The sequence below is a fragment of the Anguilla rostrata genome, chromosome 4 (assembly GCF_018555375.3).
Source record: "Anguilla rostrata isolate EN2019 chromosome 4, ASM1855537v3, whole genome shotgun sequence".
NCBI lineage: Eukaryota > Metazoa > Chordata > Actinopteri > Anguilliformes > Anguillidae > Anguilla > Anguilla rostrata.
In genome coordinates this window covers 55,871,641-55,886,485 of record NC_057936.1, presented here as the reverse complement: position 1 = coordinate 55,886,485, position 14,845 = coordinate 55,871,641, and the positions used below count along the sequence as shown (strand labels likewise).

Sequence of the window (14,845 nt, the reverse complement as noted above, 5' to 3'; positions counted from 1 at the left end):
ATTGTTTAAAAACTGCATATGAAGGACGGCCCAGAAAAAAGGCTCACGTTAGCACAATGAACAATCTGTCAGGAGAGCTGACTGAGACGCTTTGAACGCAATTTAATACGTAAATGAACAAGCTGTGCAGGGAGAGGGTAAAAGGCAGCTTGGTAAGTGCGATGTGAATGGTACCATGTTGCCAATTACTTGCCGTTTAGACAACATCGGTAGCTGCTAAATAAAAACCCTGCTAAAAACATACATACAGCCGAAGCACTGCAACCCTTCACATTCATCATTTAAAATACCAGCCATCTTGCTAAACTGAGAGGGCAATTTCTAACAATTCTGCACTGCTGGCACACCAATAATAGCACAAACAGTTCCTGTTTTCAAAAGGGTATTTGTGCTTTTTTCTCATTAGTCCTTTTCGCAAAATGTTGCGGCGTGCGTACTCAAACTTAATTAGGATAATTTCATGTTTTTTGTAATGGTTTCATAAGGCAGGGATATGGACAGTACAGGCCATTTTCCATATATAGCCGCTATAAATAAAGGACCTTTCATAGACACGGTTGGAAACAGGTTTATTAGTATGACTACTGTGTTCAGCAGTTACTTTTTATTTTGAGTATTCTAAAGACACAACTTCTTTAATGAGAAGATATTCTACTAGATTTAGTTTAATGTTCCTAAAATAAAAAAGGGGATTTTATAGCATTAAATGAAATGAAGAAAACAACAGTGCATTGGTATATGTGTTACTTATCACACTAGAACAAGCTAATGAATAATGTTAAGATGTCATTGCGTTGTGCTTGGATGGAAACCCTTTTCATGTTTCATGTCCAATGAACTACCTTGTATAATTGGAATATCATGACAAGAGAAATAAAGAAGACTCAGAGTGTTCCTCTGACTGTTCCTCAGTGCCTTCAAAAAGTATTCCTAGGCCAAATTTAGGCAGTTATATCAAATGGGGTGAATACTCATTAATTTTTTTTCAGGATTTATTTTTAATATAAATCTAAAGACATCAAAATGCTTTATTTCATGTTGACATCACAGGCTGTTATGAGTACAAAAACATAATTTAAACATATTTAAAATCGACTTTGCAGCACAGCGAAATGAAAAATAATCAAAGGGGTAGGAGTGAAAACTTTCTGAAGGCACCGTATATTCATGTTTTATGTGTTTGCACATTTGTGTGAGTGTGTGTGTGTGTGTGTGTGTGTGTGTGAGTGAGTGAGTGAGTGAGTGCATTCAGATGCATCCGTGCCTATGTATATGAGTATGTGTGTGGTGTGAGTATGCGTCCATGCTTATGTGTGTTTGTGTACTAGGACTCACCTGTGTCTCTCGCACATTCTCCACGGTGAAGTTAAACCATACTCTGAAGCGCGGATTACAGGTGTCTGGCCTAATGAACAGGTCATACTCAAACTCGCTGATGTAGTCCACACGACCAAGATTACCTGGATGGAGAGAAGGCACATGCAATAAATCAGTCAATGCAATGTATACTCATTACTCTACATCCCAAAGTTATGAACCAGCAAGCCAGTGATCATAAGGGGCTTGATAATACTTGCGTATGCTGCTTCCAGTTCCATGCTTGTTCATTTGACCTGTCAAACCGTATCTTTGAGGTTCATACCTCTGAGGTTCCACAGTGTTTACCCTAAGACCCTTCAATCGTAATTTAAATTCCAGTAACACGGAATATGTACTCTGTGCTGATGGTGCCTGTTTCTGCATGCAGTTAGTCCCTGCAGGGGTAGCCACGACACTAGGTGGGAGGATATGAGAGAAACCTGACGACAGCTCAAGTGATTGCTTAATAGACTTTAGTAACAGGAATTTGGCAAATAAATAATAAATAAATAAATAAATAAATAAATAAATAAATAAATAAATAAATAAATAAATAAATGTCATCTAAACAAGAGAGGAACACATTTCCTCCCGATGACAAATACGATGCTCCATATACAGTATGTGAACAATTCAAACTGTGCCTATCCCGCAGAGCAGTGTGTCAAAAGGTTTGTCAAGATGAGCACAAAGAAAGCGCAATCAAATTCATCAGTCTGAAAGCCTTCCCGCGGTACTGCGGGACCAGTACAACTTCGGGTTTCCTGAAACAAACAGATTAATTAGCCACTGTATCCTGCTGCGGACAGCCAGGCGAGGCAGCCCAGCGCCTCCCTCCCCAGGCAGCGGGACAGCCCCTTTCTCCCCCCCACCCCCGCCCCACCCCCGCCCCCCGTACGGCCCATGTGGTGTGGAAGCAGTGTGGAAGCCACCACCAGGTGCCAGGTAGCACAGAGCTAATTATTGACAGATGGGGTAAGCAGCACACTGTCAGAGCAGATCGCTCTCCTTCTGCCATCAAAAAGGGCTAATCCACCAGCTTCATGAAAATCTCCTCCTCCTCCTCCTCCTCCAGTTTTAACTCCTTCCTGGCTACCCGTGCCCACGCACCTTGAAACAATAACGGGAGAACTAAGCCTGATCTTCGTTCCAGTAATTCAGCACCAGCTTTGCCTCCCGCTTGCCAACTCCTGTCCCTCAATCGCTTGATTTCTTAATGAAGACAATTTTCTGTGTTAACCTCTAATACTGGATAAACGGCCACATCCTTTACGTCTACAAAATATGTGCAAAATATGTGCAAAATAGGGTTGTACGGTACGGTCCTGCACAGTAACCTGTGATTCTGATTAAATCCACACTATTGCCAGTTTCATTGAACACAGATCAGACTAACTGGTAGTGATTAAGTGGTGTTGGAAAAAATAAATAATTTCAACAGAAGTATTAAGAAACAGCTTTAAGGGCTGGACAGGATTAGGCGAACACAACAAGAGGATAAACTATTTGACTGTACAGCTGAATGTAGAAACTACTTCAACCGTTTCCATAATTCAAAATTATCTTTTACATTTCACATCTCACAATAATAAGTAGTAATAATAATGGATTGCATTAATATAGAGCTGACACATCATCTGAGATAAAGAAAGGAATAGTTTAGCCAATTTTACTGAGAATGATTTGATAGTCTTAGTGAATCTGAGGACATCCTAGCCTTCCTGATAAGTGCAATGGAATCATTAAGGCCTATAGTACGAACCCCATGCTGTAACCTCTCATCAGATAGACAAACCTCTCCTACAGCACAGTAATCCCGTCACTGTACTGTAGCGCTCAATGTTCTGCGTGGAACCGGGGTTAAGACTGTCCCTGTCCTCCCACTAAGACCACCTTCAGCAACAGTCTGTATTTCAAGGGGATCGCCCATCCAAGCGCTACCATCCAAGTCTAATTTCACGTCAATATCCGTCCAGCAGGAATAAAAAATCACATGATGATATGGCTACAGGCTAATCATATCCCGTTACTAGCAAGCATTATAAAACAGCAGTCCCCACCAACCACGGGGGTTAGGTTCCTGGAAACCCCTGTGGCTGGCAGAACCACGCTTGGCAAGGCTAACGGCTCAGGGAAAGTAGGGGGTCAGGTTCCACGGCTGGGGTTAACACTCATCAAACCTAACTAAGGTGCAAATGGCCACTTTACAGAACCCAATAATGCCCATCAACCGCAGCAGGCTGTGAAACTCCCCAACATAACCACACCAACTCTACGGTTTGTACCACAGAAAAACACACACGCAAAACACACGATTCCTGACAACAAACTCCACAAAACAACACATCTCACCATCTGAAAAAAGACATATTACACTGACAGGCGAGTAAAAAAGCTTTATTAGCCTTATTACTTTTTAAGGGATGTGTGCTTTGCTGTGATTCTCAATAAACTAGTGGCACTCTGAAGCTGACACAGGTGAGACACAAGCTGTACTGTAGGTGAAACTTCAGGGAGACAAATCACCAGACCAAATAAATGTGTTAGTTAAAACTGATAGTTAGCAAACCACACCTAAATTTAATTAGGATTGCTAGCTAATGTTAGCAAACAATAAAACATTTTCCAGCTGCCTGTGATTGTTGCTGTAGGTACAGCAAAAGGCTAAATAGTGTCTTTTCAAAATGTGATCATCTCGAAACTATGAACATAGCTAACCATACTTGAATGACATGTTCCTTGCTCCTGCCCCACTGGGAAGTCCAGCTAGCATTACTGTAGATGCAAAACCGTTATAGATCACTAGCACACAAGTTGGCCCTGACCTTACAACTGCAATAACCTTCCTTCTTAGTAGTCATAGTGGACATTTTGTAGACCACCCACTTCACCAGAGAGAGCTGTACCGCTGAAGCAGGCTCCCTCTGGACCAGAGAAAACGCTTTGGAACAATGAGACAGGGGATACCCTCAGTGGGTGATGCTATCTATCGCTAGTTATGTATCACACCACTGGACTCACAGACAGTTCCTACTAGCATGGTCCGAATTGCAGTAGTAGGGCACATGACTGTGCTGTGCAAGAGCGCCTGAACCAGATGCGCCACCCAGGAGTCCTCTACACCACAGGATGACTGTTAATAACTGCCCAACAGTCGGCTTCATGAGGTAGCTGAGTCAGCATTCCCACTGAAGGTCTGCTTTACAGCCTATAAAACTCAGCCGCCAAAAACACAAAGCCTGACCTACGGGTTTTTTTTTTACTATCACTGTCAATAACATTTTCAATAATCCTTTCAGAAATTTTGTGAGGAGGAGGAGGTCTGAGACCAGAGACAAGCACACCAGAGAGAGAAAATATCCTTGCATCAATTTCCATCTTAAGAAAACAATGAGCTACCGGAATTCCAGGTGGAATTTGTTCTTCAATATCTTGTCATTTTAGGTCTGTGTATTTATGCCTGTGTGTTATTCTGTGATGGTTTTCGATTCTCTATGTATATTTCTACCGTTCTCTAGCAGCTGCCCTGTTGCACTAATGAGTGCTGGCATTTCACTCCAACATATTGGTTGCAAAATGGAAATTCTCTCCACACAAAATGAATATTGGCAGTTTGGCTGATTAGAACATGACTGTGATTCTCATGCACACAATAGAACATTAGCAGGAATAGGAATGTGGGTGAGACATTGTGAAGGCTGTAGACAGACCAATTGTGATATGATAAACTATGATAAAGGTCGAAAACTGACCTTTAACATGTCCAGTTCAAATGAACATATTTAAATATCTCATGTATCAGAAGCTGAAAAAATATGTTGAATTGGTATAATTGAAGTCTATAAGGATAGATTTTTATGCGATGCTTTCGTTACCTGCATTGCTGCAAAAAAATAAATAAATTTGTCTAGCAAATGAAAATAAAAACAGTGAACTAAACAGAGAGAGCAGAAGAATATGCCTGACATTTCCACAGAAACAGAGTTCTATCTTTGGATGAGACTGACAAAAGAAGATTCACACATATTACGTAACACATACCATGGCATATGGCTGTACTTGGTAGTTAAAAGAGAATCAAGAAAAAAATGTTTCAGACCAAAGAGACATCTGTTTTACATTGGCAAACAACAATGGTATATTTAAATAGAAGAAAACTATCAATTGTGAGGTTAGCCATGAAAAGTGCAATTCAGTCATTGACAGGAGATAAAGCTTTTAAAAACATAAATTGGAAACAGCTGCAATAGGCTGATCAGAAAATGCGATGCACACCTCTTCATAGCAGGTGTGATCCCTAGTCTATGATCTATCACACCTGCATATTTACATCGTAAAGTATTTGAATTTAGTTTTATATGTGATCTTGCTGTTTTTCCCAATCAAATTCTTAATGCATAATTGTATACATTAACAAGAATCATTACTTGTATTATAAAAGAAGTGGCACTGCTTCATCATATTAAGCTGACAAACATAAGCAATAAGCATAACTAGTCAATCACATCTCTTGTGATTATGGTACTATCATTAGGTAGGGATTATGCTTTCAGAACTTGTCTTCAATCCCGCCCACTCACCACCAAGAACCCAAACCGAGTCACTAACACAAAAATTCATTAGAAACTACCGATATATGCTTATCCCCTCAATTACTCGGATCGAACATTACACTGTCCAGTCGGGACCACGACCGGACATGTACAAATAATTTGAAAACCAGCCAAAACTGAACGTCTGGCAACCCTAGCTGGATAGCTAGAGACACAGAACAGTGGCTAGAGGTAAAATTACTGACAGGTCCAACAGAAAACAAGCCAACTCCGCGTCACTTTTCATCCCCTTGGCAAACCTCAGCTGACGCCACAAAGAGAAAGCAATTAACTAGTTTTTGAACGAGCCCCGCTGGCCTGTCTTTTTGCTTCGCTGTATCCGGGCCATTGCGGCGGCTAGCTAGCTATCAACAAACGCTCCAGTGAAATCTGATCCAAAAACACAGGCTATGTAGCCACACCCATCACTCCCACACAGAGAAGAGTGCGACGCCCAGAAACGTCCCAAACACATTTTAGAATAGGTGAGGAGAAATAACTATTCTATCACAGGACATACAAAATACATGAAATGCAAAACTGTTCATGGCAAGCTGGCAGAAAAAGCAAGAGAAAGAAACAGAGAGAAAGAATATATTCGTGAGAGAATGAAAAAAAACACTTAGGCTATATTAATCATAAATCATTAGGTAAAATAACTCTCAGTGCTCAGGATTGAACTAATTCTGTTTCAGCAAATAGAAATGTAAGCATTTACCCAGTGGAGGTCTGGTTTGGGTGATGTGGGAATACAGACAATGGCTGTGCTGGTGCAGCTGTGATTTTACACTTTGTCAACAGAATTATGACTTAAGGCTCTCTGCGAGGATCTCATTTGCATCGTTGGGAAGTTAATTTCACATCAGCTGCAGAAAAAGCCTCAAAATTCAATAAACAGAGTGGGAGGCTTGATGGCCTAAAATCCTGCTTGCTTTTATGTAGTTATCCACATTATAGGAAAGAAAAAGAGGAGGCAAAGTGACTATATGGTCTGAATCAATTTTCCGGTCTCATTTGCAAGCCGAACAATAATCCTTGTTTTTTTCCTTGTGTGTTTTCTTTGTGCATGAATGTGTGTGTGTGTGTGTGTGTGTGTGTCTTTCTTCCCTCCAGCTGTTGTATTCATTTACCATGTATCCATAATGTACAAAAAAGACGGCTCTGGAGGTATCAGTTCAAACCATAAAACGGAATTATATTTAGATTAGGCACAGTACATACATACTTTAAATTCAGGCACCCACAGAATGCTTTATTTTTTATTTATATCTGACTGAGATTGCATAAGATTTTTACAGCAGGAAATGTGATAGAGTGGAAGCATTTGAAGAACAATAATGCACAATAGTAACAGTATACAAATAGTACATTACAGTGGGTTGATACACAAATGTAGTGGAGTAAGAACACAAGCAGGCTGAATAAACCCGATGATAAGTTCCAGAGATGGGACCAAACTGGGCCCAAGCTATCTGCTACTGCAGACTTCTCCTGTGCCAGAAATGGGGCAACCAGTGGGTCATTCATGCATGCACAGACAGAAGAAAACGTTTTTATCTGATCTGTCACGGGCATAGACATTTCTGAAGTGTGCCCAGCCAGTATAATGGGGCAGGCTGCAGTTGGAGACAGACCAGTAATTCTGCACAACAAACTGCAAAAGCACTACACTGTGGACTGCCTGTATGTGCATCAGCAAAGTAGGAAAGCTCAGCAAATGCATGATGTCAGCCTCATTTGTTACGAGTCTGCAGTGGTTTCCCAAATTTCAATTCTTTTAATAACCTATGCTTCACTTCACAGGTTTTTCCTCTATCTAATTGCATAGTGACTCCTGGATACAAACTGATTTTCCCCCTATCTATTGTTTACAACCAAAGGTATTCCAATTCCAATTACATTTAAATACTTTTCAGTGTAGAGGGTGGCATCATGGACCTTATGTGGTGCTGGTATATACACTTAGTAATTGTTTCAATGTGAAGCCCTACACAAGTGACCGAACCTAAATGTGCTTCCCTATTTCTGCTTTACTGTAGTTAATCATTAACTAAGTGAGCTTCACATGAGCATTGCCATATTTCCAGAAAAAAAAATATTCACAGACTTACCTGTATAAGGACTTGTAGGAACTCTACCAGTATTTTTTTTAACACACAGCCTGTGTGAGCTCATCATGCTATGACACTGGGTTACAGTGGGTGGATGAATTGAATCTGGAATGTGTCAGCCTGAACTTAAGAAACGGGGTCATATTTTCATATCAATTATTATAAAAAGGTAATATATTAAGTCTACAGGTAGTTTGACTATAGTATCCTTATGTAGGCCTATATGGATTTCACCAAGCATCCACCACAGGGACATTTTATATCACAGGTTTTTAAGACTCAGGGTAATTTTAGGGGGTATTTCCAAGGCAAAAAGTTATGCCTTTTACAGAAACATTGCATCTTAAATATTTCCCCCTTTAAAACAAATTCTCTCAATCAAATATACTGACTGCACTGGGGAATATACCGTCTTGCTCTTGCTAGACCCTTCAGCAAATAAAAGTCCACTTTGTCTGGCTTATAATACAAACCACGCAGTACATAATCATGACCACGTCTACAAACATTGAACAATCTTGCAATCCCCTCCTACCTGGGCAAACCCTAGACTTAAAACTGATTGCAACGCTGGTGACATTTCTCCAACTTTGTTGAGTCCTTGCCAGCAAAAATGTCTTACCACTTGCACCATTTTAATGCGTGACCACCCCGTACACAAACAATGTGAACTTGCTTGTTGATAATAAACTATGAATAATAACTCCAGTGATTAATCAAACATTGATTTGACATTGTGATTATGAGCTTTCACAATCAATTATTTATAAGGTATTGATGGTGCAGATGGTTTGGTGATTTGATTAAAATTGCTGTAATTCATTGTGCCTCTGACAATCAACTGCAGATGTTAGTGGTAAGACATACTAACTTACGAACTAACAAACTGAAAAGATCTTGATTTTCCAACTCCACTTCCATCAAAACGAAATATTCAGCGTTCGGTTTTACCTCAACACTCGCAACATGTAAGAATCGAGAAAATGTGGCATCTCCCATCTTGCCAGGTGATTCTTAAGAACATGCTAGGTTTCCTCCCGCAAGGTGTTACAAAGAGCACTGTAAATTAAAAGGGACTCAGGAGAGTGGGCTCCTCCTAAACTTATTTTTTCGCAATCTGCTCCATTTCATTATTGGAAAACACATCAGCTTCCCCCGAGGTGAAAATTCCAGGACACAGACAACTGATAAAGATTCACCTCGAGACAGAATTGATTTGAACCTAAAAAGGAGCGCTGTTTCGGTTTGGACCTCAAGCACAAGTCCGCCCTTGCGGTTTTCCTCTGGTGGCTAAAGGCGAGTTGTCAGTGAGGCTTCATCACTCACTGCCACATTATTTTTTTGAATTCTTTTTTCCCCATCAAATCTATAAAAAAAAAAGATTAGGGCAATGACCTTCAAGTTTCATTAAATTCTACAGCAGGCATTAAACCATCAAATGTGTAAACAGAGGGCTAAAACCAATGTAGCCACATTGAAACATTTATCTATCTATCTATCTATCTATCTATCTCTCTCTCTCTCTCTCTCTCTCACTATATATATATATATATATATATATATATTAGTGCTCCCAAACTGATTACATTTCTTCATCACAATTAATCTCACTATTTTGATAGTTAATCATGATTAATCATGTATTTAAGCACACTTTGGAATGAAAACTTTTCAGCATTATTAGGGCTGGGACCACTTATCAATTTATCGATAATTACTGATAACGGCGTCAAATCTATAACAGAATTTTTTCCATGCATAAATAAATATTATTTACAATCATAATTGAGGAGATTTTTTCGAGTTTTTATGTGTTTAGCTGTGACTAATGCTTCACAATTGCTTTTTTTCTATAATAGCCATGAAGCTTCTCCAGCAGAAACGAAGCTGTTTGGGTTCTTCTCGAGTTAATTCCATGTTAAAATTTTACTGCATTTAATAATTATTTAACTGAACAGGATAGTGTTTAAAGGAGATTTCTTCTAGTTTCACGTTTAGTCGTCGTGGCGAATGCTTTGTCACTCCCCACTGATGCAAACAAAAACTACAGGATGTGAATCTAGATTTATTTTAATATTGGAACTGTTGAATGCATAGGCTATACTGCTTTCAATGAAAATAATATTGATATTTATTTATAAATTTGTTTGGGTTTATTTTGATAATCGATTCTTATTGTCCCAGCCCTAAGCATTACAGTTTGTTTTTTTGTAGCCGAAACATTAGGATAAGATGGACTGGAAGTAACGTAAGCAAAAAAACCATGATGATTCAGATATTTTTTCCCACCTTCCAGTGTTTTGCAGAGGAGTCAGACCAACAGCGCTTCAAAATGAAACTTTATATTAAATATTCTTACCCTTAAATTGACTTATTATTTTTGAGGTAAATACAATACATGGCCAAAAGTATGCGAACATCCAACAACTCACCCAAAATTATGCAAATTAATATGGAATTGGTGCACCTTTTGTTTTAAAAATATTTAGTTAATATTTAAACAAGCATAATTAAAATTAATATAATGTAAATGTTTTTTCTACCCATAAGAAACTTTCCACTCAATAATAAACCTGAAAATAACTTAACAGATAAGTATTCACCCCCTTTGTGTTCAATTGGGTCAGGTTTATTAAATTTTCTCTAGAGGTAACACAAAGAGTCGGGTTTAGATATGGATTGTGACTGCTTTTCTGATGCAAGAACAGTCGCCACAAGTTCGCAATATCTATGTGGGACCTACTAACCTGTCGCAATGGGTCAAAATCGCTATTAGGCTGTCATTTTCAGGGATTACAGTTCGTCACTTTGCGACTTTCTCTTTGCTGCATAGTTAAATGTGTTCATGGTACACCTGGAGTGAATATGCTAAAACAGGGTGGAGATTATGTAAATTAGGCCAATTAAGTATCTCGTTTAATTTCATAATGCACACATTAATTATGACCCCCCTCTTTTGGCGAGAAATTTTGTAATTCCTGAAAGCAGGTGGTAATTTGTCTGTGATGATATAGCCTATAGCGCACACACAGCATGCCAGAGAAGGGTGTTCTCAAATCACTTTCCATTGTGGGCTGCATGGGGTGGAGATGAGCGAGTGCATTCTGTGATGCATAACACTCTGAAAAGGTTTAAAATTTGTTTTATACATGTTTCGACTTATCACTTCTTATCTATTTTCAGATATAATATGAAATTATCATTATAAGGAGGCAAGACTTCTATTGAAGTCTACTGAAGTTAGTATAAAAATGCAGTTCTGAATTGCAACAATGTAAATTAGGGTATACAATGAATTGTGAATACAGTTTTTACCTTCAGATGCTCCTTGGCCATCTCCCATCACAAGTTAACCTGTGTCTATTCCTTCCACCCCCATGATTTGCTCATTTTGTAGGGATTTTTCCATCTGCTGTTCAATTGGTGTTAATATTCTTTCCATAGTTGGACCACCACTGGTGTCTTTTGCCCTCGTAGGGTTTTTATTTTGTACACCGCCTAACATCATGTCGTCTTTTCTTTACATCCTCTGTCGTTTGTTTCTTTACACCTAAAGATTTAATTTTATACGTGTCACTCCAAATTTTCGTCCTCCTCGTCCTCCGTGGTGTCATATTCTTATGCTGTAATACGGCGTGAAGCTGTAGCTACCTCATTGAAATGACCTATAGTTCCTGATCTGTTTTCTGATCTGATTTAATTTTCTTTTTCATGTGGTTTCCATGCGACTTGTGCTCCGTACCCAACTCTTAGAGCCTTGTAATCTGGATGTGTAAGCAATCTGTCTGAATTAAAGCAGTTCTGCAAAGAAGAGCAGGCTAAAGTTTCTCCACAAAGATGTGAAAGACTGATATACAAATTATTATATGAATAACAGGAAGTGTCTGGTTGCAGCTATTGCTTCTAAAGATGGTGCAACCAGTTATTAAGTTTAAGGGGGCAATTACTTTTTAGCTATTAGCTATGTTAGCTATTCAAGCTAGACTTCTCTTGTTTTAAAACAAGTTACCAAAGACCTGTGTTTATTTTTATTCGCAGTAAACCATGAACCATGATAGGATTCTTCGGATATATCGACCACACTTAAAATTGCATTTTTATGTAGTCTACTCCAAAAGCACAGTAACAAAAAATGCATGTTGTATGTGCATCACACAACATGTTTGATGTGAAAGCCAATTTATATTGTCATATTATTTAAAGGCCGTATCACCAACCCATAATGCAGTTCAAAGAAAAGGGAAAAGGAGAACGACGAAGACAAATGTTTTAACAACGATACTGTGTAGTACTCCACCTGTGCCTTTAACTGGCTCACTTTCAGACTTTCATGGCTGAAAAACAGAGCCTGAGGGTACCAGTGTGATATGCAGCCTACACGTTTGGCATCAGTGATCTAGAAGCTTGCAAATTTAAAAAGTTCACATTTCCTCAATGCCCTTTTATTATAGTTCTAAAAAACAAAGCCCTAAGCAAGTCTGTTCCACAACACTTGGTTATAGGTCACAGCAATGCGTTTACAGTGAAATTTACTAAATTGTATTATCGATCTCAGCCGTACAAAAGGTTTTTGTACTAAACCTCTGGACACTTTCAGGCAGCCTTTGACAAGGCTCCGTAAAAGCACGTCCAAAATTGCAAACTTAGCCTTTATCAAACTCAGGGGTTTAAAGGTTAAAGCTTTAGCACTTGAATTAAAAATGCTTTAACTGATTTTGTGTTTTTTTTTTTTTTGTTTGTTTTTTTGCCCCGTTAATTATTATTTCGCAAGCTCAGCTGTGGCAGCATCTGACCTGATCCCAGCCTGTTTGAATGTCATAATATCCGTTCATTGGCTAATTGTTTGGAATACTGTGAAGAAAGGAGGCTATCCCATTGTTCCAGTAGGTCACAGACGGGGTTCTTGTTTTTAAATTATTTTGCATTGTATCACTTTCTCTCACAAATATATTTCTCTTCCTCTCCGTCTCGCTCTCTCTCTCTCTCATGTTCTTGTGATGCAACAGAATAATGTTTCCTGCAGTGAGTTTGAAGATAAAAACAGGGAGGGAGCTGAAGGGTCCTTGGTGAGCCTTAGGCAAGGAGAAGGTCAACAGGACTGCTAAGAAGGGCTGTTATCATCTTGGTAACATGTTATCGGGGAGCCTGCAGTCCTGGTTATTTACAGTTATTGCTCCCTCTGGGTGCACACTTCAGCGCTTGGGGCTGATTGCTCTGTAATGAGTTCAGGAACAGAGGGAGTGAAAGAAAGAGAAAGAGAGAAACAAGGGAGCGTGGCAATCTAACTGGTACGATAGGTCAGCAAAAAGACAGCATTCTTTGAAAATGTAAGTGAGAAACAGGAAGAGCGAGCTGCCTGGACAGTTCTCTATACCCTCCCACATATGTGTGTGTAAACGCTTGTCACCTATTGTGGGTTAAACACTGTTATCCATGGATTGGCAAAACAGTTGCTCTGTGCGGCTCTTGACTTGTGTGACAATGGAGGGAGGCACCCATGCTCACAATAACAATAAGTCAAGGGCAAGCCAAACTCCACAGACTAACGCCATTGGGGTCAGAGTTCAGCATCATGTCAACTCCCTTTCATAAATACATCTCTTTTGTTTGCTCCACAGCTCCTCTGTTGTTAGGTAATCGGATCTGGTCCATATTTACGGTCAGGCTGAAGCGATAACAACAGAGTGAGCCTCAGAGTTTAGACACTGAAGAAAAGGCCTTCTGCAAATCCCAGCACGGAGGTAGTGCGGTTCTTCGGGCATCCGGCAGCGACGTGGAAGGAAATCTCTCATTGTGAAACAGCTTTTCAATCTGGGGAATTACACAAAGTGCCGCTACTGTCAATGCACTGCCAGCTTTTCGACAAAAAAAAGAAAAAAAAAATGAAAGAGGATGAAAATAGCTCTTCTAAAAAGCCATTCAGAAGACTTTGGCAGAGCGTCAGCTTCTGTTGTCGCTCTGGCAAGCTGTACCCAATTACGGTGCGATTACTTAAGCGAAATTAAGAAAAAAGAAATAAATATATATATATAACAATATATATATAACAAAGTCAAGCCACACGAAGAGCAAGAAAAACAGAACCTTAAAAATACAGAACAGAAGAAAATCCCTCCTTAAATGTGTTAATCCCTGTTAAACGTGTTAAGCGCGTGAGACTCAGACACATCATTTGACATATTAATTTAGTCAAACAAAATATTTTATTCAAAAAGCAAATAGGGCCATTTTGGCTGAAAAGTCTTTATCGCCGCAGGAAGTGCAGGGCCCAGCAGGGGTTGCCAAGAGCCTTGCGCAGCTAGAACATTCTTCAAAGGGCAGCCATAAAGTTTCACTCTCATTAGGAGAAGTGCGCTCCGCTCAGTTACTCACAAGCTCAAACAGCTCTGTTTCACAGGCAGTGAGCAGTCTCAATTATGATATTTTTTTTTTTTGGGGGGTGGGGGGGTTACTCAAATTCTATTTGTGATACAAATACAATACTGTACATTACAAATGCAATACCACTGTATGTGTAAAATAATATGTTTAGAAAAAATGTTTATATCAGTTCATGCAATATGCCTTTATGAATTTGGGTCAACCTTAACCGCAATCCCGAGCCCTAACCTAACACTAACCTGTCACTCAAACCTTAAGTATAACCGTGACCCAACCCTACCCCTAACCGTAACTGTCACCCTAAACCTAACCCTAACTCCAATCAAAACCCTAACCCTAAAAAGTGATATGTCTGGATAAAGGTGCTCTACTACAAATCTAATAGCCAAACATGCTACTTTT

The 14,845-nt window shown here is 39.4% G+C and overlaps 1 protein-coding gene across 2 annotated transcripts in view; it reads right to left on the bottom strand.

The window, feature by feature from the left end:
* agbl4 (AGBL carboxypeptidase 4) overlaps positions 1 to 14,845 on the bottom strand; it is a 312,915-nt gene that overhangs the window by 272,558 nt on the left and 25,512 nt on the right. For both annotated transcript variants that reach the window (XM_064333328.1, XM_064333329.1), the window contains exon 3: positions 1,336 to 1,460. In XM_064333328.1, coding sequence (XP_064189398.1) covers positions 1,336 to 1,460 — 125 coding nt within the window. The remainder of the gene's footprint in view (positions 1 to 1,335; positions 1,461 to 14,845) is intronic.